This window comes from Grus americana, chromosome 21 (assembly GCF_028858705.1).
Source record: "Grus americana isolate bGruAme1 chromosome 21, bGruAme1.mat, whole genome shotgun sequence".
Lineage (NCBI taxonomy): Eukaryota > Metazoa > Chordata > Aves > Gruiformes > Gruidae > Grus > Grus americana.
The window spans coordinates 8,985,968-9,010,031 of NC_072872.1; the positions used below are offsets into that span (position 1 = coordinate 8,985,968).

The window sequence follows — 24,064 nt, forward strand, 5'->3', positions numbered from 1 at the left end:
CCGCCCCGTTAAGAGGCGCCGCCCGCCGCCCGGCGCCGCCCCACTATGCCGCTATCCGCCCTGCTCTGTCTCTGCGCGGCCGCTGCCTCCTTTACCCGCCGCGGCGACTACCGCCTGGCCGGCCTTTTCCAGATGCACGGCCCGGCACCGCGGGCCGCCGCCCGGCCGCTGGAGGACGGCTGCGACGAGTGAGTCCCCCGCATCGCCCCCTTTCCCCCCCCCGCCAAACCCGCGTTTTTTCCTCCCTGAAAACCACTTCTGCCTTTGCACAGCACTGCTGCCTTCAAGAGCCACGGCTACTGCCTGTCCCAGGCCATGCGGTTTGCCGTGGAGGAGATAAACAACTCCAGCACCCTGCTGCCCAACGTCACCTTGGGCTACGACATCCACGACACCTGCTCAGAGCCCGCCAACCTCCACGCCACGCTGCGTGCCCTCGCCCGGAAAGGCGGGCAGGAGGTCGAGGTGCTCCCCACCTTCCACCGCTACGAGCCTGAGGCGGTGGCAGTCATTGGGCCCGACAGCACCCAGCTGGCCCTCACCACTGCCGCCGTCCTCGGTGTCTTCCTTGTACCAGAGGTAAGCGCGGCTCCCCTGGCAGACAAGGAAAAGGGCTCTTGAGGAGCGACAGTTTGAGGGAGGATGGGCTCAGAGCTGAGCACATTCCCTCTGGGTGCGCTGCCTGCCCAGCCCTAACTCTCTTTGGGAGACGGGCTGCCTGTGCCCGTCACCTGGGGGAGCGCAACCCCCTTTTTCCCGGCTCCCTTCGCAGATTAGCTACGAAGCTTCCTTGGAGGCGCTGAGCCTGAAGCGGTTCTACCCCTCGTTCCTGCGCACCATTCCCAGCGACAGACAGCAAGTGAAGGCCATCTTCCTGCTGCTGCAGCGGTTTGGGTGGACATGGGTTGTACTGCTGGGCAGCGACAACGCCTACGGCAGGGACGGCTTGGATGCCCTCTACAAGCTGCTGACTGCAAGCGACGTGTGTGTCGCCTACCGAGGCATCATCCCTGTCAACAGGGACGCCAGCAGCCCGGAGCTCCGCAACCTGGTCAGAATCCTCACAGATGTCAGGGTCAATGTCACCGTTGTCTTCGCCAACAGAGGAAGTGCCCGCCCTTTCTTTGAGGTGGTGGTGCAGAGGAACGTCACTGGCATGGTGTGGGTGGGCTCCGAAGACTGGTCATTAGACCAAACCATCTGGCAGGTGCCAGGCATCCAGAGTATCGGCTCAGTGATCGGCATGTCGGTTGAGAAGACAGCATCCATGATGCTGGAACGCTTTGAGTCTTGGAAGACAGCAGAGGAAAGCACTGCACCTAAACGTGCCGGCAGCACAGAGGCAGGTGGGGGGATTGGAGGCAGTGCACAGCTGCGCTGCACCCAGCGCTGCACCAGCTGCCGCTTGCTTGCCGCTGCCCCTGACATGTATGACGCTCAAGCCTCCTTCAACGTGTACTCAGCTGTGTACGCCGTGGCCCACGGCCTCCACGACCTGCTGGGCTGCGCCTCGGGGGCATGCAGCAAAGGCACGGTCTATCCCTGGCAGGTAAGAGCAATGCAAGGAAGGATTTTCCTCGTGGATCCATGAGGATCCTTCCACATGGGGAAGATTTTCCCCTTGTGCCTAGGGGTTTTCTGTCCCTCCGGAAGGCTCGTGTCCCAGCTGAAGAGCCTCGTGGGCTCCAGCTGTCCGTCGCAGTCGAAGCAGCCTGGACCCAGACCCAGACCCCCACCCCAGATCACTTCTGTTCCTCCACCACCAGCGCCTCGTTGAAACCTGGAAGGGACTTTCTGCAGCTGGGCACAGGCCAGCTGTTGGGGGTTGGAAAGAGGAGCTGGAGCAGAGAAGGGGCCCTCTAGCACATCTCCCTCTGAGACAAGGTGCTTGTCAGCAGGAAGCTTGTCTTTGGGAAAGGCTCTTTTCTCGCTCTTCTGTTTTACAGCTCCTACAAAAAATCAAGCAAGTAAACTTCTCCCTGTACAAGAGCCACATCTCTTTTGATGCCAGTGGAGACATCCGTAAAGGCTACGACATCGTCATGTGGAACTGGAGTGGCCTGAGCTGGGCTTTTGATGTGATAGGAACTTTCAGCGTGAACCCTGACAGGCTGAGTGTTGACCAGGGCAAAATCCTGTGGCACACACAAGATCGCCAGGTACTGTTCCGCATCCAGATCTTAGTTATTGCTTACTGCCGAGCCAACTACATCCCCAACACCATCAGCTCTGGGCTATTTCCCCATAGCAGGACAAAAAAATGAGGGCAGACGGAGGCAGTATGGGGAGACAAACCGTGCTCTGAGCATCAGCTTTCATCCTTCCAAAAAACAAGCAGGGCACATGAACCAAAAAGGCTCCTGCTTTTACTTTTAAATGGTCTCACTTTCCTGCCACCTCTCTAAAAACCGCAATGCTGTGAGCTCTTGGCTCCCGCCCAGGGTCTGTCCTGAAAGCTGGCAGCAAGCTGCCCAAACACTGCCAGGCCTGGGCCCGGCGCTCAGTGAGGTGTCCTGCTGCCCACCCCGCTTGCCTGCCTGACTCTCGCCGTGCTCCCGACAGGCTCCCACCTCTGTGTGCTCTGAGGCCTGTCAACCCGGGGAGAAGCGGCTGCAGCGGAGCCACCACCGATGCTGCTTCAGCTGCGTGGCCTGTCCATCAGGAACCTTCCTGAACAGATCGGGTCAGTACGCCCCAGGGGGCTGCTCCCTCCTGCCTGGCTCCCCTGCCCACACCCTGCCTCCTCCTCTGGTCAGCTCCTTGCTTCTCTCTCGCTGTTCCCCCAGCCTCTTCCCTCCCACTCTCTCCTCCTTCCTGTGTTCAGTAAAAACCTCTGAGCTGACCTGAACACGGTCGCTCCGAGTCCCGTTTGCTTACCCACGGGTATGCAAAGCCCAGGTTCCAGCGCTTTCAGGGAGCGCTGCCCACAGGTGGGCCCATGCAGGCAAACAGCCAGCAGAGACGCTGCTGGCAGAGCCCCTTCTCCCGCAGCCAGGGGACAAGGGATGTCCGGCCAGACAGCTGTTTCCTGCACCGCATCCTCTGGGAGGGAAATTCAACCCGGTGGCTGCCTTTGTGCCCCAGGTGGCACTCGGGGCTTCCACAGCATGCGGTCACTAGCAGCTGCCGTATGGAAATATCCCCTGCCTGGGACGGGCGGCAGGAATCTCCTGTCTCAGAATCATTGGCCACAGGAGAAGCCCCTCGCTGGCAGCTGGTCACTCGGCAGCCTCAGCCACGCGTTGGCTGAGGGTGGGGGGAAAGGGCCAGCTCTGGGTAGTGGCAGGAGCAGGGAGCCCCCAGACATGGCTGGTCAGTGTTGCTGTCCCATACCCTGCCTGCAGGAGGGGGGCTGCTGCAGACCCATCCCAGTTTCACAGGTTAATGCTGGACGCACACCCCCTTCCTGCCCACATGCCCCTGAGCCTCGGCTCACCCTCTGAGCTCCTGTGGGCCTCGTGCCTCTCAACTCGAGCACTGGACTTTTGGGGAAAGAGCCCTCTCTGCTACTCGAGGCTCAGAAGCGCTCAAGGTGAAGGAGCAGGACGCAAGGAGGGGGCAGCTCTTGCAGAGAGCCTGGGGGGCAGCAAAGGCAGGGTGGTCTGCCAGGGCAGGTGTCTTACCGGGGTCCGTGGTGTGCGAAGTGCCTCTGTCACCGCCTGGGCTCGTGTCCTCTGCAGACCCCTATGGTTGCCAGCCCTGCAGGGTAGACGAGTGGGCCCCGGCGAGGAGCGAAGCTTGCTTCAACCGCACCGTCGAGTTTCTGTCATGGTCTGAGCCTCTCTCCTGGGCACTGCTGACCCCCACCATCCTCCTCATGCTGCTCATGGCAGGGCTGGCTGTCCTCTTTGCCCTGAACGCATCCACGCCGGTGGTCAAGTCTGCAGGTGGGAAGATGTGCTTCCTCATGCTGGGCTCTCTGGCCTGCGCCTGCAGCAGCCTCTTCTGCTACTTCGGGGAGCCCACCTGGCAGGCGTGCCTGCTGCGGCTCCCCCTCTTTGCCATCAGCTTCACCGTCTTCCTCTCGTGCGTGGCGACTCGCTCCTTCCAGATCATCTGCATCTTCAAGCTGAACGCGCGCTGGCCGGCCCTCTACGAGGCCTGGCTGCGGCGCAGGGGGCCGCCGCTCTTTATCGCCGCCAGCACGGCGGCCCAGGCGGTGCTCTGCCTGGTCGCGGAGGCCGCCAGCCCCTCGGCGCCGCGGCGGGACTACGGCGCGTCGGCCGAGCGGGTGGCGCTGGAGTGCGCCCCGAGCGCCGCGGCGAGCAGGGCCGCCGCCGCCGCCTACACCGTGCTGCTCAGCGCCTGCTGCTTCGCCCTCAGCTACGCGGGCAAGGACCTGCCCGCCAGCTACAACGAGGCCAAGAGCCTCACCTGCAGCCTGCTCCTACACCTCGCCTGCTCCGCCGCCGTCCTCTGCACACAGGGCGTCTTCCGCGGCCGGGAGGAGGCGGCGGCCCGGGTGCTCAGCGCCCTCTGCACGCTCGGCGCCCTACTGGGCGGCTATTTCCTCCCGAAGGCCTTCGTCATCCTCCTGCGGCCGCGCCTCAACACGCCCGAGCACTTCCAGATGGCGATCCAGCGCTACACGCGGCGCCTGGCCGCCGCCTGAGCCGGGGGGGGAAACCGACCCGCCGCTCCGCTGGGCCCTGAGGCGACAGGCGCCCGCGCGGCCCGCCACCACCTCCTCCTCTGGCCGCGGCGCCGGCGCGTCACCTCCGGCGCGTCCTTACGTCACATCCGGCGCGCAGCCAAGATGGCGGCGGCGCGCGGGCTCCGGTAGCGGCGCGGCCATGGCGGCGGCGGCGGCGCACAGCGTCCGCGTCCTGCGGGAGCTGAACCGGCAGCGCGCGGCGGGGCAGTTCTGCGACGCGACGCTGGGCGTGGGCGGGCGAGAGTTCCGCGCCCACTGGCCGGTGCTGGCCAGCTGCTCCCGCTTCTTCCGCGCCCGCGGCCCCGGCGGGCCGGTGGCGCTGCCCGAGGGCCTCGCCGACACCTTCCAGCTCCTCCTCGACTTTTTCTACACCGGCCGCCTGGCGCTCACCGCCCACAACCGCGCCCGCCTGCTGGCCGCCGCCGAGCAGCTCGGCGTGCCCGACGCCGTGGCGCTCTGCCGCGCCTTCCGCCCCGCCGCCCCCCGCCAGCGGCCCCGCCGCGCCGCCGCCGCCCCGAGCCGCCCGGGGGAGGCGGACATCGCGGCCGCGGCGCCCCCGCAGCCCGGCGGCCCGGCGGTGCGTGATGGGGACGGGAGGGGGGGGCGAGGGGGAAGGGCTGCCCGGCGGGGGAGGCGCGGTGACGGCCGCCTGTTCCCTCGCAGGCCACCCCCCCGGCCCCGGAGGAGGCGGCGGCGGGCGACGGCGGGCGGGGGGACAGCGACGCCGAGTCCCTTCCCGAGAAAAAGTCCCTGCGGAGCAAAAAGAACCCCTCCCCGGGGAAGGCGCCCGGCGGTGTGGGGGCGGTGGGAACGCCGGGGAGCAGAAAAGGTACAGCAGTGCCGGTTGAGTGCCCCACATGTCATAAAACCTTCCTCAGCAAATATTACCTTAAAGTGCACAACAGGTAAACGCTCCGACTTTTCCTTCCCCTTCGTTCGCGCGTAGGGATCTGCGCTGCACTGCATGCCCCCGAGGCTCTGCCCCTTCCCGACCGGGGTGGGTGGACGACCTGGCTCGCTGTGGTGGGGCTCGCTGCCTCGACGTGTCCCAGGACGGCATGGGAGGGCCGCTCTGCCCCCCTGGGGCGGGCTGGCGTGGAGCTGAGGGGGTTTACATGTCTGCGAAACCCACGACAACTCTCCTGAGTTTCCAGTCTTGGAGGTCAGAGCCAGCCTGGCTCAAAAAGGCGGCATTGAGGGGCTCGTGCGGGGGATGTGCCGGCCGATCATCCTGCTGGGCTTTCAAAATGAGCACGGGCTGTGGGGGAACGTGCCTGGGGCGCGGGGAGCTTCGGGGTTGATACTCGAGAGCGAAGCAGGTGCCTGCAGGCAGGGCACGAGCTCCAGCGTGGGCCGAATTATAGCCCTCCAAAATGGAGGTTTTTGCGGAGCACGGCGAGCACCGACAGCTTGCCTGCACTCCGATGGGATCGGCAAAGCTGGCGTAAAAGGCGGCTTTTGGGGCTGTGGGGTGAAAAAGTTGCCTGGTCCTTTCCTCTCCCTTCCCAGCATCCTTGCTGGGCCTGTTAGCACATCTCTGCTGTCAGACTGGCCGTGACAATGCTCTCCGGTTGTGTTCCCCCTAGGAAACACACTGGAGAAAAGCCATTTGAATGTTCCAAGTGCGGCAAATGTTATTTTAGAAAAGAGAATCTCCTGGAACATGAAGCCAGAAATTGCATGAACCGATCCGAGCAGGTACGCCTGGCGTGCTGCCACCGGCAGTCTGGAAAGCGGGTGCCGTTTGGCCTGAGTGGAATTAGAGCCTTTTTCCAGCCACAGTCCGCATCACACTCGGCTACTGAACAAAGCCCCTCATCAGCACTGCGTGGCGTGCGGACTGCAGCCGGGACCTCCCCTGTCCCTCTCTTGATGAGGATGGCAGCGGCTTTTGTCTGATTTACCAGACAACTCTCGTTTTGTCTGTTCTTTTCAAGCACACAAGAACAGTCTTTGTACCATAAAAGATCCAGACCGCTGCAGGCATGGGTTAAACGTCATAACTGGGTCCTGAGCACTGGCCTGAGCCGCTGGCTTCGCGTCAGGCTCTTGGTTCTGCGGCAGCCAATGCCTCCCTCGTCTCTTGCAGGTTTTCACGTGCTCGGTCTGTCAGGAGGTGTTCAAGAGGCGAATGGAGCTGCGCCTGCACATGGTGTCGCACACGGGGGAGATGCCGTACAAGGTCAGAAGGATGCCTTCCACCTCCCTAATGGCTGCTAGACGCTGGTGGGGAGGAAAAGGGGGCGAGCCTTTCTGTTTCGGGGCAGCTGAGTGCACCAGCTCCTTTCCCCAGCCTGTGGCAGCCCACCGAGGGTTGTTCCCCACATCTGAGCCAGAACGCGCTCCAGGGAGGCACCAAAGCCAGGCGCTTTTGTGTGCCACGTCAGAACGGCGCTCCCTTGCCCGGCGCGTTGCCGGTCCTCTCCTGGCGCCGAACTCGCCGTTTGGGGGCGGCAGGAAGGTGACTTACCCTCCCCTCCTCCCTTCCAGTGCTCCTCCTGCGCCCAGCAGTTCATGCAGAAGAAGGACCTGCAGAGCCACATGATAAAGCTGCACGGCGCGCCAAAGCCCCACGCGGTAAGGGGAGCCACAGCAGCAGCGCTTTGAGAGGGAATTATCCCACGCTTGGGCCCAGTCTAGAGAGAGACTAGCCCCTGTTGTCCTGCCTGGCTCCGTTTAGCACGGCGGAGAGTTACTGAGCTGCTGGAAACAGGTTTTTTGGGTACAGGAGCAGTCCTCACTGTTTTTTTTTTTCTGATAGACCCAAGCACTGACCAGCATTTTGCTTTTGCCAAGCTGCCTTGGAGCTAGGGGTGCTGCTGCAGCTGGCCGCAGGCAGGGCCCCAAAGTGGTGGCGGAGGGATGGGTCTCAGGCAGCGAGTGGGTCCGTTGCGGACGTATGCCAGGAGCCGCCTAACCCCGCACTCTCCTGTGGCCTTGCAGTGCTCGACCTGCTCCAAGTGCTTTCTGTCTCGGACAGAGCTGCGCCTGCACGAAGCCTTCAAGCATCGGGGAGAGAAGCTGTTTGTGTGCGAGGAGTGCGGGCACAGGGCCTCGAGTCGCAACGGCCTGCAGATGCACATCAAGGCCAAACACAGGTATGATGCGACCTGTGTCCTCCCCTACCTCACCCTGGCTCTCCTGGCTGCACTTCCTCCCCCGAAGGCCCTGTCCTGGGCTGAAATTCTCCCAGAAACCTGGTGAGGGGCCAGCCACCATCCTGCTTTTCTTGCTTCCAGAGGAAGTGCAGACTGTGGGCGCTTCCTCTGAGCGTGCGACCATAGTAATACAGGCGATGCCCAAAGCTCGTCAGCCCAGCCAGTTCCTGTTCATGAAGCGGCCTGGGCTGGTTATTCCGCCCCGTGGCTGCAGAATGGTATTTGTGGGGCTCCAGCGGGCTTTAGTCTGAGACGGGGTGATGTAGGATTGAGTTACAAGAGCGCCGGGCAAGGAGCAGCCGCTCGCCCCAGGGGCTGAAGCTGGCAAAGGCAGAGATGACGGTAGCGCTTCCCCCGCCCGCAGGAACGAGCGGCCCTACGTTTGCGAGTTCTGCCACCACGCCTTCACGCAGAAAGCCAACCTCAACATGCACCTGCGCACGCACACTGGCGAGAAGCCCTTCCAGTGCCACCTCTGCGGCAAGACCTTCAGGACGCAAGGTATTCCCTTGGGTGCACGGCTGGGGACAGTAGCACCGTGCTCCAGGATGGGGGGCACATGCCACGGACCCATGGCGCTCTTCGCCTCTCTCCCCCCTGCCAACGGCAGCCAGCCTGGACAAGCACAACCGGACCCACACCGGGGAGCGCCCCTTCAGCTGCGAGTTCTGCGAGCAGCGCTTCACTGAGAAGGGGCCCTTGCTGAGGCACATCGCCAGCCGGCACCAGGAGGGGAGGCCCCACTTCTGCCAGATCTGTGGGAAAACCTTCAAAGGTAAGGGCCAGGGCGGCAAGCTTTCATGCAGCATTTAGGAACCACCCTCCTTGCCGCGGCGTGGTGCCCCCCCAACGGTCTCTCGCGTCCCTTCCCAGCTGTCGAGCAGCTGCGTGTCCATGTCCGCCGGCACAAGGGCGTGAGGAAGTTCGAGTGCACCGAGTGCGGCTACAAGTTCACGCGGCAGGTGAGGCATTCCCTGGCTCCGGGGCCCCCCCACCGAGCACGCCATGCCGGGGAGCTGGCCCTCACTGGGCCCCTCATCCTGCCTCTTGCTTTTGCAGGCTCACTTGAGGCGCCACATGGAGATTCACGACCGGGTGGAGAACTACAACCCCCGGCAGCGGAAGCTGCGGAACCTCATCATTGAGGACGAGAAGGCCGTGGTGGTGGCGCTGCAGCCGCCACCAGAGCTGGAGGTGGGCTCAGCTGAGGTGATCGTGGAGTCCCTGTCCCACAGCTCCCTGCCCGAGGGCCTCCCCGTGCAGAGACTCTGCTCAAACGAGAACTTCTCTACGGCAGATGTGATCGAGCAATCGCTAATTATAACAACGACGATTCCCGAAGACTGTGAAACATAGCGCAACCTGCCTGCGCGCCTCCTTCCTACCAAAACACAATAAAGTTGGAGCCGCTCTCTGCCACGCTTGTTCTGTTCAAGTTGTGCATGCGCCCCTTCCCTCCTTCCTCACAAAGCTCCTGCCCCAGGTTGCAGGGAAGAAACTCCCCTTTGCATGGCTCTGCCCCTTCCCGCAGGAATCGCCTCCCCTGTTACATTTGTGCCTTATTTCTACTTTGTTCTGTTGAGCTTCTGATCCTTATTACTGTTTCCTTACTGCATCAAGGGCAGGATATGGCCCGCATCTGCTCATCTTTGGGGTAATTTAGCTGTGGCTTGACTTGAACCGCACCACCTCAAGGAGTTGGACAATGCTCCAAGCTCCTGGTTTCAGGTGGTGGATTTGTATTTGTCTGAAACAACGTGGCCCAGGGTGGCTGTGACATTGGGACCCGAGTATTCCCAGGGTGGGGGAATATGCCCCAAAATTGCAGCCGTGCTTGCCCCCCCCCTTTCCCTTTACTCACCCAGAAGGCAGAAAGTCTCCGGTTTAAACGTACCTCGGGCCTAGAACGAGAAATGTTGTAGTAAAACTTACTCCAGCACTCCTCCCCTCAAAGACGACAGAGATTTAGGTAACACATTTTATTTAACTTGACTGCTGCAAGTAAATTTAAAAACAAACTAGGAGAATAAAAATACATTATCTGCAAATGTAAAATGCCTTTGTTTCAAAGGATGGTATTTAAACTGTACTTGAAGATTCAGACAATGAATTTTACAAAAAAATAAATACAGATCTGTAACTGTTCAGCCGGTTGGGGAATTTGGGGGGGGACGACACAGGTCCAGCAGCAGGCGCTTCGGTATGAGACGCAGCATGCGCACTATTTATAGTTCGGCAGAAATACTTCGGTCTGCAACGTGAGTTCAGCTGCACAGCGCACGCTGCCTCTCCCCGAGCACGACACAGCACCGCGGGGACAGGCTGCTTCAGCCTCACGGGGTGGCACGGTGGGATGCGGCCGTTACCCCCAGAGGGGAAGGAGCCACCCTAAATTGCCGGCCCCGGTGTGTCCCCCCCATGCCAAGGCGGGGGGGGATTTAAACCGAGGGGCTGCCGCAGTGGGGCAAGGCCCTTCCGCTGACGCATTCAAGGCACTGTCAAAGTTTTGGCCTTGGAGAACAGCCCAGATTTGTGAGCGGCTTTCCCAAGTTCTGCAGCGGAGGAGCTTGGCACCAAATGGCATTCAAGGCAAAACAGATGTTTTTAAAGCTGTGAAGATGCTGATGTTGCAGAGAGGGGGCTTGGACACTACTCAAGTACATGGCCTTTCCACCTCTCAATTAAGTTTAAGTCCAAAGCTTTTTCCTACTGGTTAAAAACAAAAGTCGGAACAAGTGAACGCAGCCAGGCAAGGCTTTGGACCTTGTCACACTATGGTTTTCCCAAAGCCGCGACACTGGTTTTTGGGTGAGCTGTACCTCAGTTTTAGCTGCTGGCTTGTTCAAGAAACATCCCACAAGTAAACTGCGCACAGCTTCTCTTCAGCTAAGGTAGCTGGAGGAAACAGCCCAAGCTAGCTAGGTGACTTGGGTGAGTGTAAAGGCAAATCTTTCCAGGCCAAAACCACCAGCAAACCTCAAACAAAAAGAAGAAGAAAACCCCAACCCTAAAATAACTACCTTTCAATGCGCAACACTCTGACTAACGTCTACACCTTTGCCAAAATGCCTCAGTGGCGTTTTCCGATTGCCCGAAGCCCAAGAGCTCCAGCAAACTGGAGGGGCGACAGGCAGTAAACCCCTCCAAAGGTCCGGCGGGTTCCTTCACAAGCCATCCTGCATCATGGTACCTGAACACCGCCATCAACTCTGCAAGCCTGCGGTGAATCTCCCCAGGAAGCCGCGCTCACCTTTCCCAGCAAGTTTGGGGTTTTTTTAATGAAATGGTACAGCACTGACTTAGCTCCTTCAAAATGGTGAAGAAAGGAAAACTCGCCCTTGCTGCACGCAGCCTCCCTGCCCTGCCCAGCCCAGCGCGCCGTCCGAGAGCTTGGCACAGGAGAACTGACAGCAAACAGCCTTCACCACAAGAAGCGTTTTTTTCTGCCTAGGTCAGCCCCGCTACTGACAAGCCAGGAAGGCAAATACCTGCAAAAGTTTAATGCTGCAACTTAAGAAGCTCCACCAAAAGACAGGAAGAGCCACGGTTCAAAGGGAAAGGCAAAGCTTCATGGCCAGCCTTGGCGAGATACGTGCTACAGGACATCTGTTCTTTCTGAAGGCACGAACGGGAACCGAGGAGCACGGCGACAGGGCAGGAAGGGCCGTGTTCTCGCGTTCACCTCGTGAGAAGGTCTCTCCCCCCCAACCACGCAGAGGAGACACGCACAGAAGGTTGGTCTTCCCCTGAGGCACTGACCGGAGGTGGGGTTCCAGACCAGTGCCCTACCAGACCCCTCCCGAGAAAGAAACCAAAGAAAGGAGTTTGGTGGCAAACGAAGCGTTACAAGGTGAAGGAGCTCCCAGTGAAAGCGTCTGACCAGAAGCCATAAGCTGCGACGCTGCGGTGACATTCAACGCGATCGCTTTCCTCAGAGTTCACCTCTCAGGTCTCCTCTGCAGGCGGCGCGGCGCCTTCTCCCACAGAGGGATGCTGCAGTGGAGGCCTCGCTGTCTGCCGGCTGTGGCTCCACAATGGCATGTCAAACGTTCAGAGTTTTCGTTCCCTCTACGATCAGTACGTTTTTGTGGCCAAGCACCGGTTTGCCTCTGCCTTCTCTCAAAGCAACACTGATTCTGGATAACGAACTCGCGTCCAGCCAGAGGGACAGCGCCTTCCCCTGCTAACGAAGCTCGTTAAGGTTCTGGTTGTGAAGGTTTTGGTGCTGCCTGTTCAAGTTGATGGAGTTGTCCAGCGTGATGCCGTCGTCCTCCTGCGTGGTTTCCGGCATGAACTGCCGGAATATGCTGACGCTGCCGTGCCAGAAGATGGGCTCAGGGAGTCGGCCCACCACACTCCACGTTCGCGTCTCGGGATCGTAGGCTTCCAGGACGTCCGAGAGCTCAAACGTGCTGTCATAGCCACCAGAGACATAGAGCTTCCCACCAAGCACGGCCACGCTCCCCCCAACGTGAACCTACAATTGACAGATAAATATACAGGGCCATGAGAAAGGAGGGCTTTGCCCAATTAGAGAGATGATAAAGGTGTTGCTTGGCCGGGGCTCAGCGCCTGTCGCTCCAGCTTGGAACCGGCGCTGCCCAGGCACTGGGAGGAGACACTTTTGTGGCTTCACTCGGCTACGCGATCACAGTCTGGGATTGTTTTTTTTCAGGTCACTGTGATACACTTAAACGCGCTCCATGTGCACAGGGTTATAACCTAAAGAGCACTTTGTGTTCCAAAGGTTAATTAAGCCGGTTTTTAACGGGGACAGGCACGCAGTAGGTTGGTAAGCGTCCTACCTGAAGCATGGCAGGGATTTTATCCCATTCATTCTTTGCTGGATTGTAAACATCCACTTCAGCCGAGTCGTCTCTGCAGGAGGGAACACAAAATTACTCTTTTGCCTCCCAAAAACCTCCTGCCTTGTGAAACCCCCAGTTCAACAGCCCAAAATGCCGCCATGAGCACTTCTGCTCCAGTCCTGCTGCATGTATTGGAGAGCATAGGGTTCCTGTACAAAGTCTGAGTTTTGGGACACTGCCTAGGAGGGAAGGCATACAAGATGACCGGAGACCGGGTGAGCTGCTCCGACCCACAAGCCTGCTCACAGTCCACCGTGCAGCTATGCCACTGCTGGGTCAGAAATCGCTGCGCAATCCTGGGGGCTTTCTCAAATCCAGTCTTTTTTTGATGTGTCTATGGCAGGCGTGTTCACAGACTAACCTTCTGCGAGCCCGCAGTTCACAGACCCGTCTGCACACTTTAACTATGGATAACGGCAGCAGGCGAGTCAGAGACTTCCAAGTGTGAGGCTGAAAACCCCGATGGACGGGAAGGGGAGCGAGGGCAGAGCTCTCACCGGGCAGATCCAGGCACTGGCGACGGTCAGGCCAGGACATCCCATCCTGTTGCAGGGAGCTCCAAAGAGGATGTGGCCAAAGGCCGTGCCATATTTATAGTTCTAAAACTAGTCCCACTAGAGGGGATGATCAGTCAGAAGCTTTAGTCTGAGCTATTAAAACTAACCAAAAAATGAGTTTGCGACTTTTATGCCTCACCTATTCCTCTGTCCTCCAAAGATTCTCTCTCAGCTTTATGCAGAGCAGCAGTCCACGTGCAGCACGTGAAACAAGGGGAGAAAACCTGACCCCGGTAATCTGCTCCTTAACTCCTGCAGATGCCTGAGCGATCAGAAATCCTGAAGTGTCAATCATCGGTATTTTAAAACAGGTAAGAAAAAGGAAAACCTATGGAATTGGCTTGTGACATGTAGCCGAATAGCCAGGCCCCCCCCGCCAGGACTGACTGAAATTCAAACCGCTCAAGCTGCTACCTGCAAACAACTGCCAGGAACCAATGCACTTGGCTGAACCCAAACAACTCAAATAAAACGTCTGGGGCAGAAAATGCTGCGTTATGCAAAGCCAAGAGGAGATTAAAAACTGAAAAGCATCTGGAGGCCATCACAGAAGTCTATGTTTGCTCAAAGTCGACACAACAAGATGAAATGCTTCAGCCCTAGCGTGCCTTTCAGTTTATTTTTAATTAAGCGGATAACCAAAGTATTTGCGCCACCAGGACAGCTTCAGACGGGTAATGAAGTCCCGATTTGGAAAGGCGCTTAAAAATAGTGACCAATCACTTCGTCTTCAGTCCTCTTATCTCTGCTGAGACGGAGGACGTCCTCTCCTGCGCTACACTTGACCGTTTTCTTGGAGCTTACTCACTTATTTATAGCAACAAGGGGGGGGTTGGACCAGAAGCCAAGAAAACCGAGAAGTCTATTTCAAAGCAGCGCTGCTGACTTCAGACATATTTATACCTGGCTGTTCCCCAGCCCGCGCGTTTAGATTCAGACATTCGTACACAATTTGAAGCATAGTTCTTTGAGGTCTCGGCACAGCAGAAGGAAAGGAAAGCGGCGTGGCAGTTTGCAGACCCACTTGCAGCACCAGAGGAAGCACCGCCATCCTTTCCCAGCGCTGCGCTCTCCTGCGAGCACCCGCAAGACCCGCAGACCTTCCTGGGGACACCCCGGCCTTGCCCAGCGAGGACACAGGCAGGGGGGTGACGGCTCCCCGCTACTCACCTAACGAAGTACATGAGGCCATTTAGAGTGACGGTCTTTGGGGCGAAGGACCAGGGAGGCAGGTGGCCGCAGTTCACCAGGGACCAGAGGTCGCTGTCGGGGTCGTAGCACTGCATAACCATGGACTCCTTGCCGGCCAGGGAGCCTATGGCGAACAGCTTGCCGCGGCAGGAGGTGGTGGAGCAGTTGTCCATGGGGTACAGCATGGGCTGCAAAGCCTCCCAGCTGTCCACCGAGTGGTCGTAGCGCTCTGTGCTGTCGGAGGCGATCACGTACAGCAGCCCGTCCAGGACCGTGGAGCTGTGGTATTCTCTGGCTTTCAGCATGGGAGACACCTCCGTCCATTCGTTCACACTGGAGTTGTACCTCCAGACGCAGTCGTACAGCCTCGAGCCATCCGATCCCCCTGCAGCACAGCACAGCCACATTTCACAGCCTGGTTTCACAAGGGGAAGTACTGCAGGGCAGCGGGGGAGAGGGCTGGGCTCGGCACCAGGATCTTTGTTCTGTCTTCCAGCTAACACCTTTGCCATACCCCCACACTGTTCTGCTTCCCAGGGCCGTATATCATGAAAATATTTCAGTACTGGGGGACCACAGTAGCCTGCACCGCCAGGATTTTAACAGAAGTTTTGCACTTTTTATTTCCCAGCAAGCCGGGAAGGATTTCTCCCATGCCATTCCTAGTCTGTATTCAGCCACAACTCATTTAAAACAAGTCTCCCAGGTCTGACTACCTCCACCCTTCCAAATAACCATTTTCTTCCCCATTTTGCAACCCCCGCTCCTTTGCTATCCAGAAGCTGCTGTGACATAGCAGAGACTAACACTCACCAGCGCCTGGCTGCCAAGGCAGCGTTCCTGCTGCCAGCACAGAAACCTTCCAACCCTCCCTGCTGCCCGCGCTACAATGCTGACACTAAGCAGAATGACCCAAGGTCCCCACCAGCAGCGGCCTTGCTGAAGGACGGGGCTCCCAGCAGCATCGGCACCCCCAGACCAGCCTGGGATTGCTCTGGAAAGCTTCCATGGGACGTCAGGGCGTCCATACCAATGAGCTGCGTGCTAGCCCATTGTTTTTACAACCCTGCCTTTGAAGCGGAGCCTTGTTTTCTACTTATGACTACAGAACAAGCAGTTTTCTGTTCACCTGCACTTGCCCTGCCCTTCAAATCTTTGTCAGCATGTCCCGCACACCCAGAGCAAGCTGTTCTGCAGCGCCTGCTTTCTCAAGCCTTGGTTTGCTACAGCCGCCGCAGGGCTGCCGCGCCAGCTGCGGGGCTGTAGTTCACAGGAGACATCTACAGGCAGATGAACAGCCCAATTTACACATCCACGTCACCTTGACAGAGGTAATTATAGCCCCAGTGGACTGCAAGCAGGCAGGATCCTGGGGGAAGGCACCGTGACTCACGGGTGCTGGCTGGCTGAGGAACCCGGGGCTTTCTGACGCGCCTCTGCCTCCAGCACGCGCTTGGCTTGTGATTCACAGGACTCTGAACCCAAACCAGTCTTTGCAGCCAGAAATTCAAAACCCTCCCCAGTCACTCCTGTCCCCTGGAGCGAGTGGTTAGAAAGTTTCACCTGTGCAAAATCTGTGACTTCTGCCCACGTGCTCAGGAGCATCAGTCATGACAAAATACCTCCCGGATTGAGACCAGCTGCTAAGTCCAGCACCCGCTCCGGGAGTCCCTACGTCTGTCTTCAGGCTGCAGCTGCGCTGAGCCTGAGCAGAGCTTCCAGCTCTCTGCTACCCTGAGAAAAGCCAAGTCTCCCTGCTAGGACCCGCAGGGACCCTTTCCTTTTCAAAGGAAACCTCAGTGCTGGCACTTTTGCGCCCCACGCGCCTTACCGGTGACATAGATGTCATTGCCAAGCGCGGCGACACTGTAGCCCCCACCCAGGTGCTCGGGGAACTCGGCCAGGTAGCGCCAGTGTCCGGTGCGCGGGTTGTAGCAGTCAACGGTGACAAGTTCATCGCAGTCGCGGTCGCAGCCGCCGACGAGGACAAGAATCTCAGCGAGGCCAGTGGAGGGCCGGGGGCGCATGCGGGCGCAGGGCCCCCGGTCGTGGCGGTCGAGACGGGCAGCCTGGAAGTCACGGGCCTCACGCAGGAGGCGCAGGCAGGGCGGGCAGCGGGCCACCAGCGGCTCGCCCTCCACGTGGGCCAGCAGATAGAAGCGGCGCACAAAGGGCAGGCGGACATGGGCCAGGAGCTGCGGCAGCAGCGGAGCACGGGCGGCGGGGTCGGCGCGCACCCAGCGCAGCGCCAGCTGGAAGGCGGCCTCCTCCTTGGGGACGCAGAGCCCGTCATCCCGCAGGTAGGAGAGGAGGCGCGGCAGCGGCAGCCGCTCCAGCTGGGCACCCAGCTCGCCTACATGCCGCAGGACGAAGCGGTGGGCAGCGGCTGCCAGCGCCGGGCAGGCAAAGGCCTCGGCGAAGTCCTGCATGTCCAGGGCGTTGGCGGGCTCCAGCTGGCGCGCCAGCCAGGCGCCGCAGGCCTCCTTGACGGCGGGGAACTGCAGCAGGTCGGCGGCGCGCAGCAGGCGCTCGGCGATGTCGGGGCCCAGCCCGCCCACCCGGCCGGTGTAGGCGAAGTCGAGTAGGCGCGCCAGGCACTCGGGCTCCACGCCATGCAGCCGTACCCGCTCAGCCCGCGCCTCCCGCAGCGCCCCGCCGAACATGGCGCGGAAGTAGCCGGAGGCGGCGGCCAGAACAGCGCGGTGCGCCCCAAACTCCCGGCCGCCTGCCACCACCGTCACGTCCAGCAAGCTCCGCTCCGCTCGCAGTGCGCTCAGCCCCCGCAGCAGTGACACCGCATGCGCCGGCTCCCCTGTCGTCGCCGCCGCCGTCCCACCGCCGTTGCTGCCTGCGCTGGCTGCCATGCCGTGCCTGTGGGAAGAGCACACGCTGCGTCAACCCTGAGAGCAGCCTGCAGAACAGAGAAAAGGGAAAAAAGAAAGAAAAAGGTGGGTTAGCACAAGGGAAAACGTCCTCTAGCCGGGAAGCAGGATAAACTAAACAGCTCTCAAAAATATCTTCCTTGCCCCGTCACGGAGGAGCGGCAGTTGCATAACGCGCTGGCACTGCCAGCGGCCGTCCCTGCGTGGTCTAATTATACTTGTGAGCAGCCCGTGTCGAGGTTGCCCGGGATGAAGGCGGCCTCGTGAGCTCTGTGAGCCCGATGGCTTCGCGGCCGTTGCGCCTCAGCGCCGGGCACCCCGCGGGAGCAGCCCCGGCCCAGCAGCGGGTGCGAGGGGTTCCTTCCCGGAGGCACCCCACCTCCCGGCGCTGCCCGTTACCGAAGGCCAGGCTCCGGAGCGTTACGGGCGGCGTCCTGCCCGGCTGCCCCCTCCCCGCACACCGCTGGAATAAAAGAAACGCTTCTTCACGGAACTCGTGGCGTTTCAAGCCGCTCTGGACGCGTCGGTCCCACGTCACGCTCCGCGGAACGCCGCACGGCGCGGGCGGGCCGCGCTCCCGAGGACACCGGGGAGGGCAGCTGAGGAGCGCGGCGGGTTCGGCGCTGCCGGGAACGAGCGGGGGAGGCGGGGGGGGGCCCGGGCGGCTTCCAGCGGAGCCGCGGCTCACGAGCCGGCGAGAGGCGGCCGCGCTGCCCGCCACTGCCTCTCCCCGCCGCTCCCGGCCGGGTCTTGCCCCGCGATAAACCGAGGGCCTTCCCCCTCCCGCCGGGGCCTCTCGGGACGCCACAGCCGCCCCGGTAAGCGGTAACCAGCCCCCGTGCTCACCGCTCCGCTCCACGCTCACCGCTCCGCTCGCCACCCCGGCCCCGCCCTCCAGCGGCCCTGCCCAGACTGCCGCTCCCGGCGGCCCCCGCGGCCGCCACTGCGCATGCCCGCCGCCCCGCCCCCGGCCGCGACCGCGCCCCCGCCTGGACTACAGCTCCCGGCACGCCCCGCGCGGGCGGACTGCAGCTCCCGGCACGCCCCGCGCGGGAGGACTACCGTTCCCGGCGGCCCCCGCGCGGGCGGCCGCCCCTTCGCCGCCTCCCGCCGGTACCGAGCGGTTCGCGGGTGTCGGCGCTGCCCGGTCGCTGCCGCCGCCGCCGCCCACGGCCCCGCCTCCGCCTCCCGCGCCGGGACATGGACTCCGACTCCTGCGCCTCCCCGTTCGCCCCGGAGGTGAGCCGGGGCCCCTGGGGGGGGTCGGGGGGAGGGGAGGAGGCGGGGGGCGTCTCCCCCGGCCCGGCTCGGCCCGGCCCGGCTCGGCCCGGCCCGGCCCGGCCCGGTCGGCCGCCGGTGCCCGCTCCCCGCCGCCGCCGCCCCGCCGCGGGGCCGGGGCCATCTTGTGCCGCCCGGGCGCGGAGGGCCGGGGCGAGGAATGGCGGCGGCGCGCCCCGCCGTGTCCTGCCGCGGGGGGCGGCCCGCCTGCGGGCCCGGTACCGAGACCGGGGGTGCGGGGGCTGCGGGGTGGGGGTGGGGGGACGGCGGCGGCGCTGCCCGGCGACCGCCGCCGCGGGGGGTGGGGGTGGGGCGGCGCGGGGAGCGGCGGCGGGCGGGGCCCGGCTGCGGGGAGCGGCGGCACCTCCCCCTCGGCCCTGCCCGGCCCCGCCGCTGACCCCCTCCCTTCCCGCGCAGGACTTCTCCCCCGCCTCCCGGCGGCACCGCACCGTGGAAGACTTCAACAAGTTCTGCACCTTCGTCCTGGCCTACGCCGGCTACATCCCCTACCCGCAGGAGGTGAGCGGGCACTGGGCACCGGGCACCGGGCGGGCGCCCTCCTGGGCCTGCGACCACAGCAGCGTCTGCCGGGCTCTTGTGTGAAATCGGCTGCGCCTCCGCGCCCTGTCCCCGGAACAAAAGGGGGAACTCCGGCAGCGGTGGGATGGGTGGCAGCTTTGGGGTGGGCTGAGCAGAGAACACAGCCCAAGTTGCTCCCACGGCCCTCCTGGGGCCAGGGCAGCTCCAGGCTGTGGCTCTGCCCGGCCAGAGATCCCTGTGGCGGCACCGGGTACGGGGCGGCGCGTGGGGAGAGCGGGAGCTCGCGCTTGGGCGAGATCGGCCGTGCGAGGCGGCGCCTCGGGGGAAATGGCGCAGTGTCTCAGCACCGCGCGCCAGTCAGCTCCAAGGTAATGCTCTTATCCCCTTTCTCGACGTCTTTCAGGAAACGCCGCTGAGGAACAGCCCCAGCCCTCCCAACAGCACTGGGGGTACGATTGACAGTGATAGCTGGGATCCCCGGTTCAATGACATCTCCTCTTCTGTTTCCCTGCCCGCCAAGAACAGAAAGAACTTTAGTCAGCTTAAACGGGCGAAACCGTACGGTTCCCTGTTCCAGCGGGCAAAACCCGGCAACTTCCTGCCGGAACGAAAGCAAATTGATAAGATCAGGAAGAAGAAAAAGCTGAAGAGGAGGGAAACAGAGGTGTCAGCAGAGGAGGACTACGAGGAGAAGCTGTTAGAGCTGGAGGCAGAGGACTCTTATGTAGAGACGCCCATGAGCCCCTCATCCGAGGGTGACCCTCAGTCTGCGACTGAGCACTGCTCGGTGTGGGACTCTGACACGCCTTCCAGCGTCTCCTACCCTGCTGTGACAGCCGAGCAGACAGTGGAGATCCAGAGTGTTGGCAAGCGAACGGTCATTCGGCAGGGCAAGCAGGTGGTCTTTCGGGATGAGGACGGCATCGGCGACGATGAGGACATCATGGTGGATTCGGGTAGGTGGCCTGGCTGTCGGAAGAGGATTAGCCAGGCGGAAGCGGCGGTGCCCTTGCCGATCTCTTTGGTACCTTACTTGTAGCACGAGGGTAATGCAAAGACGCGCTGCCTGGGCAGAATTAAGCAGCGGTCGGGTTTTTGGGGGGAAGAGGGGCTTGTTTGGCTGCTTTTGCAGTAAACCGAGTGGAAAAACTGCAACTTGATAGAAGCAGGTGGTTCTCCTCTCCTGGCCCACGGCCTCTCTTGTACTGCTGGGAGACTACTTTCTCTTAAGACCTGGAAAAGTCAGCAAAGTGACCGTCTTTGAAGCCCAGGTCATTTGTTTAGCACGTAAATTTAGAGCGTAAATTCCCAGTGCAGGTGAGAGGCGCTAGCCGTGACAAACGTAGCTTTGCCGTCTCTCTTTGCAGATGATGACTCGTGGGACCTAGTCACTTGCTTCTGCATGAAGCCTTTCGCCGGGCGGCCGATGATTGAGTGTAATGAGTGCCACACCTGGATCCACCTCTCCTGCGCCAAAATCCGCAAGTCCAACGTCCCAGAGGTCTACATATGCCAGAAGTGCCGGGACTCCAAGTTTGACATTCGCCGTTCGAACCGCTCCCGGACGGGCTCGCGCAGGCGCTTTCTGGACTAGGGCAAGGAGGGGCGTGCTGGGGCGCTGCTTGGGCGGGCGGGTGAGCTGTGGACGCCGGCCGGGAGGCTGGGGAGAGCTCCCCCGAACTGCTGCTGCTGCTCAGGCTGAAGGGCTGCCCGCCCGGCCTGCGGTAACGGGGACGAGGAATTGCCGCGTCATGGGCAGCCGGGGCTGGAAGAGGCCGACTGGTCAAAACCGCTGTCAGATTCTGATTAGCTCAAGGGACAGACCGAGCTCTCTGGGTTCGTGGGGTTTTGGCTGGGTACAGCTATGGATTGGGTGATGTCTGGGGAATGTACAGTATCTTTGCCACGTATGTTTTCTCATCCCATCGGGAAACTGCAAACCTTCTCTGTGCTAGGAAACTCCCCCTCCTGAGGAGTTTCCAGAGAGGAGGAGGAAGAGGGAATCTGTGTGAAGAGTCTGAAAAGTAAATGGCCATGTGTTTTAATTTTAATGTAATATTATACCTGCCTGTTTTTTCCATATGTATCAATCTTTGATATCTAAGGCTCTGTAGGAGCGAGCATCAATGTGTACCGGCCTCTGCGCGATCTGCCGCCTCTTCGGCAGGCCCGGGCAGCGAGGGAGTTCTGAGATTTGGCATCGTTTGAGTGAAAACAGGACTTCTTCCGGTGCCGAGGCACTGGCACATTTGAAGGAAGAGAGCAGCCCTTTTCTGGACAGGCAGCGCTGGGGATTGATTGATAAACCACATTGGATTTCTTCCTAGAAGGTCTCCTCTTACGGTGATTTTTCGTGACTTTGTTTTGCATGATCGGCTCAAGTGTGTGTGTGGGGGGATACCGTTTGCCCTGTTTCCCGGCCCTTCGTTACACTCTACGGTGCTGTTTTAAGAAGACGATGACTCTCCCTTCTCAGCCCAGAATTCAAACGTGGACTATAAAAGGGGCCGTAGTAAACTTAGAACCTGGCAGGTCTGCTCTGGGATTTGATCGTTTCCATCCGAGTACTACAGCAGAGTTGACTTTTGGTTTCACTGTTTGTTTTTTGAGACTGGATTTGTAATCCAAAAAACAGAGTCTTTAACCTATCGGTTGCAAATTATATGGATAAAAGCCAACGCAGGCTATGCAGCTGGCAAAATGAAGTGCAATGAAGACCCATCTGGTGCAGGGGAGGACAGGAGAGTGCCAGGCCCCTGCCGACGCTGCAGTCCCTCAACGGGACGTCCTGGCGCCTCAGCCCAAGGGGAATCCATTGGGAAACATGTCGGGGAGTTGAGGCTTGTACGCAAGGCTGCCAAGATGGTGGCGTTCTCCTCAGTGGCCCAACAGAGTGAGCCGTAGGTATCGCACAAATTCGGCTTATGTTTCAAGGTGTTCCTCTGAAGTTACACCTGATGAATGATGCGTGCTCTGTCCGGTGAGGCCATGAGGGAAGAGGAGTCACTGGCTGGTACCAGGCCAAGGTGAGACTAGCCATGCTGGTAGGAATGCGTCCACGTCAGTCCTGCAGATGCACCACGTTGGACCACCGCCTTCTGAGTGCGGGCTCATCGGGAGGCACATCCTGCTGACGACCAGGGCTCTTTGCAGTACATGGAGTCAGGTGCCCTCCGTCGGATGACTGACACAGGGCCGCCAGGCGGATGGTCCAGCACCACAGTGCCCTGGGGGTCCGCTGCGAGGGTCGCGGGTGCGGGAGGTCTGCCGCCCCGGGTCAGGGTGATGGAGCTGCACGACGTGCAACGGTTCTTCAGTCCCACTTTATAAAAATCCCGTCCCACCAAGCTGCAACAACTGACTCTGGGTTCTGAAAAACAGCTTCTGCAACATCTTTGCACCATGACAGCGGTGCACTGCCTTCTGGAAGGTACGTGGAACCACCAAGGAGTTTGCCAAAGACTTGTCCCCGACAGCTGCCTGACTGTTCTCTGCAGCCAGAAAAATAACCAAAGTTCCCAAATGCTGCCATTTCACTCCGCAAACAGAAAGGCTTTGGAAGACCCCGGCCGCAAGCTGCGCGAGGGCTGGACCTGCTCTGAAAGTCAGTGCCTCTGTGTTTACAGCACGTCTGTGATTCAACTGGACCTTGGTGGAACGCATTCCTGAAGCTTTTGGGGGAGAAATGGCAAACCACCAAGCGAACTGCCTCTCTTTCACAGAGGTTCGATGCTAATCAATGTGACTGACTCTTGTTCTGTTACCTTTTCAGATTTATCCCAATAGATGGTGTCTGACGAGTCCAGCACGTTACAGTATCAGCAGAGAGGAAAAAAAAAAGTAACATCTCCATTCTTTTAGTTCATCACTTTCAACCATGTATAATTATAGTTTAATTCAGAACTTTATTTTTTCATTAAAACTGTTTTAATGAACCATGTTTTTTTCTTAAACGTGAAACAAGTGAACAATGATTTTGTTTTATTCCAAACCCAGGAGCCTGCTGTCATGATTTACTGGTGTGTAACGCAGCTGTGCCAGGCAGCAGCAAGACTCAACGCTTCAAGCGCCCTTCCCTAAAGGATGCACGGTCAGGCAGGGATAGGAAGTGCCGAAATGTGTGTCTCGTGCTGACAGGTATCCCCACCTCCTTGTGGAGCAGTTGCTCCCTGCCCAGCCTCTGCCTCGAGTAAACTGTGGTGGAGCGTGCCGGGCCCAGCACGGGGCAATGTGGAGCGATGGGAGGTGGGCGATGAGTGGCTGAAGACAGCTGGGATGCTGCCCTGGGCTGATGGGGACCCACGAGTGCTGGGGAGAGGGCTTGGGTCGGGATGCCTACGGCGTGGCGTGGTCCTAGGTCAGGATGCCTATGGCGTGGCACTGTGCAGTCCTGGGGGGGGTCCTCCGTGCAGACCCCCTGAGGGCAGGCGTGGTGCGCAGGGCCAGGTACGCCAGGCGAGGCTACTGGCCAAGGCAACCCTGTGCCCGTCCTGCTTACCGGAGAGCCAGCTCGCTGCGGGACCAGGCACTGCAGCCTCAGACATGCACCTCAGGTGAAGAGTGGCCTGCTCAGCCAGACCCAGACCAAAAGCCCTTTATCCCCACAGGAGCCCTGCTCCTTCCCTCCCAGCCCACCCTGCCAAACCGATGCCGGCACCTTGGTGCCACCCCACAGCCCGTGTGCGTGCCATGACCTCGAAGGCGCTGCTACTCAGCCATCTGCGTTCGAAGCAGCTGCCTTAACACCTCGGCAGACTTAAAAGATGTCTTGGCTCTGTGGAAATGGCACTGGATCATAGTAGAAACTAAGTTCTGGTTGCTTATAGCTTCTACTTTAATTCAATTTGTAATTTTGTATTGTATAGAGCAATAAACAGAAGTGCCGCAGGGTTTGTAGCTGTAAAATTGCAGCTTCTCCTCAAGCAGAAGTGGTGGT

The 24,064-nt window shown here is 60.3% G+C and overlaps 4 protein-coding genes across 5 annotated transcripts; 3 read left to right on the forward strand and 1 right to left on the reverse strand.

Moving 5' to 3' along the window:
• The first annotated feature begins 45 nt into the window (after window positions 1–45).
• On the forward strand, window positions 46–4,731 carry TAS1R1 (taste 1 receptor member 1). The gene is made up of 6 exons (XM_054849339.1): window positions 46–188; window positions 273–579; window positions 773–1,549; window positions 1,947–2,159; window positions 2,563–2,683; window positions 3,681–4,731. Exons 1-6 carry the CDS (start codon window positions 46–48, stop codon window positions 4,610–4,612), a joined length of 2,493 nt encoding a protein of 830 aa, XP_054705314.1. The 3' UTR covers window positions 4,613–4,731.
• ZBTB48 (zinc finger and BTB domain containing 48) lies at window positions 4,724–9,231 on the forward strand. Its single transcript, XM_054849336.1, has 10 exons — window positions 4,724–5,231; window positions 5,318–5,559; window positions 6,241–6,352; window positions 6,744–6,836; window positions 7,145–7,231; window positions 7,598–7,752; window positions 8,177–8,313; window positions 8,423–8,587; window positions 8,686–8,774; window positions 8,872–9,231. Exons 1-10 carry the CDS (start codon window positions 4,794–4,796, stop codon window positions 9,166–9,168), a joined length of 1,815 nt encoding a protein of 604 aa, XP_054705311.1. The 5' UTR covers window positions 4,724–4,793; the 3' UTR covers window positions 9,169–9,231.
• Window positions 9,232–9,776: 545 nt separating this feature from the next.
• Window positions 9,777–18,213, reverse strand: KLHL21 (kelch like family member 21). Of its 2 annotated transcripts, none has more exons than XM_054849337.1 (5): window positions 18,157–18,213; window positions 16,260–17,339; window positions 14,408–14,813; window positions 12,618–12,690; window positions 9,777–12,289 (listed from the first exon to the last, which is right to left on the reverse strand). In XM_054849337.1, the coding sequence occupies exons 2-5, from the start codon at window positions 17,290–17,292 to the stop codon at window positions 11,996–11,998; spliced, it is 1,806 nt and encodes a 601-aa protein (XP_054705312.1). In that variant the 5' UTR covers window positions 17,293–17,339; window positions 18,157–18,213; the 3' UTR covers window positions 9,777–11,995. The 2 variants fall into 2 exon arrangements, with proteins under 2 accessions (XP_054705312.1, XP_054705313.1); XM_054849338.1 differs by lacking the exon at window positions 18,157–18,213 and adding an exon at window positions 17,710–18,058.
• A 179-nt stretch (window positions 18,214–18,392) lies between these two features.
• Window positions 18,393–23,063, forward strand: PHF13 (PHD finger protein 13). Its single transcript, XM_054849590.1, has 4 exons — window positions 18,393–18,549; window positions 19,006–19,107; window positions 19,532–20,084; window positions 20,496–23,063. The coding sequence occupies exons 1-4, from the start codon at window positions 18,511–18,513 to the stop codon at window positions 20,720–20,722; spliced, it is 921 nt and encodes a 306-aa protein (XP_054705565.1). The 5' UTR covers window positions 18,393–18,510; the 3' UTR covers window positions 20,723–23,063.
• Window positions 23,064–24,064: the final 1,001 nt, after the last annotated feature.

Excerpts from the sequence above, each read along its gene's own strand:
- TAS1R1 (XM_054849339.1), top strand. The coding sequence starts at position 46 with ATGCCGCTATCCGCCCTGCTCTGTCTCTGCGCGGCCGCTGCCTCCTTT. Across the intron at positions 580-772 it reads GTGTCTTCCTTGTACCAGAG|ATTAGCTACGAAGCTTCCTT; the intron begins GTAAGCGCGGCT and ends CTCCCTTCGCAG. Across the intron at positions 2,684-3,680 it reads AACCTTCCTGAACAGATCGG|ACCCCTATGGTTGCCAGCCC; the intron begins GTCAGTACGCCC and ends TGTCCTCTGCAG.
- KLHL21 (XM_054849337.1), bottom strand. The coding sequence starts at position 17,292 with ATGGCAGCCAGCGCAGGCAGCAACGGCGGTGGGACGGCGGCGGCGACG. Across the intron at positions 14,814-16,259 it reads CAATGACATCTATGTCACCG|GGGGATCGGATGGCTCGAGG; the intron begins GTAAGGCGCGTG and ends GCTGTGCTGCAG. Across the intron at positions 12,290-12,617 it reads AAATCCCTGCCATGCTTCAG|GTTCACGTTGGGGGGAGCGT; the intron begins GTAGGACGCTTA and ends TGTCAATTGTAG.
- ZBTB48 (XM_054849336.1), top strand. The coding sequence starts at position 4,794 with ATGGCGGCGGCGGCGGCGCACAGCGTCCGCGTCCTGCGGGAGCTGAAC. Across the intron at positions 6,837-7,144 it reads CGGGGGAGATGCCGTACAAG|TGCTCCTCCTGCGCCCAGCA; the intron begins GTCAGAAGGATG and ends CCTCCCTTCCAG. Across the intron at positions 7,232-7,597 it reads GCGCGCCAAAGCCCCACGCG|TGCTCGACCTGCTCCAAGTG; the intron begins GTAAGGGGAGCC and ends GTGGCCTTGCAG.
- PHF13 (XM_054849590.1), top strand. The coding sequence starts at position 18,511 with ATGGACTCCGACTCCTGCGCCTCCCCGTTCGCCCCGGAG. Across the intron at positions 18,550-19,005 it reads CCTCCCCGTTCGCCCCGGAG|GACTTCTCCCCCGCCTCCCG; the intron begins GTGAGCCGGGGC and ends CTTCCCGCGCAG. Across the intron at positions 20,085-20,495 it reads GGACATCATGGTGGATTCGG|ATGATGACTCGTGGGACCTA; the intron begins GTAGGTGGCCTG and ends CTCTCTTTGCAG.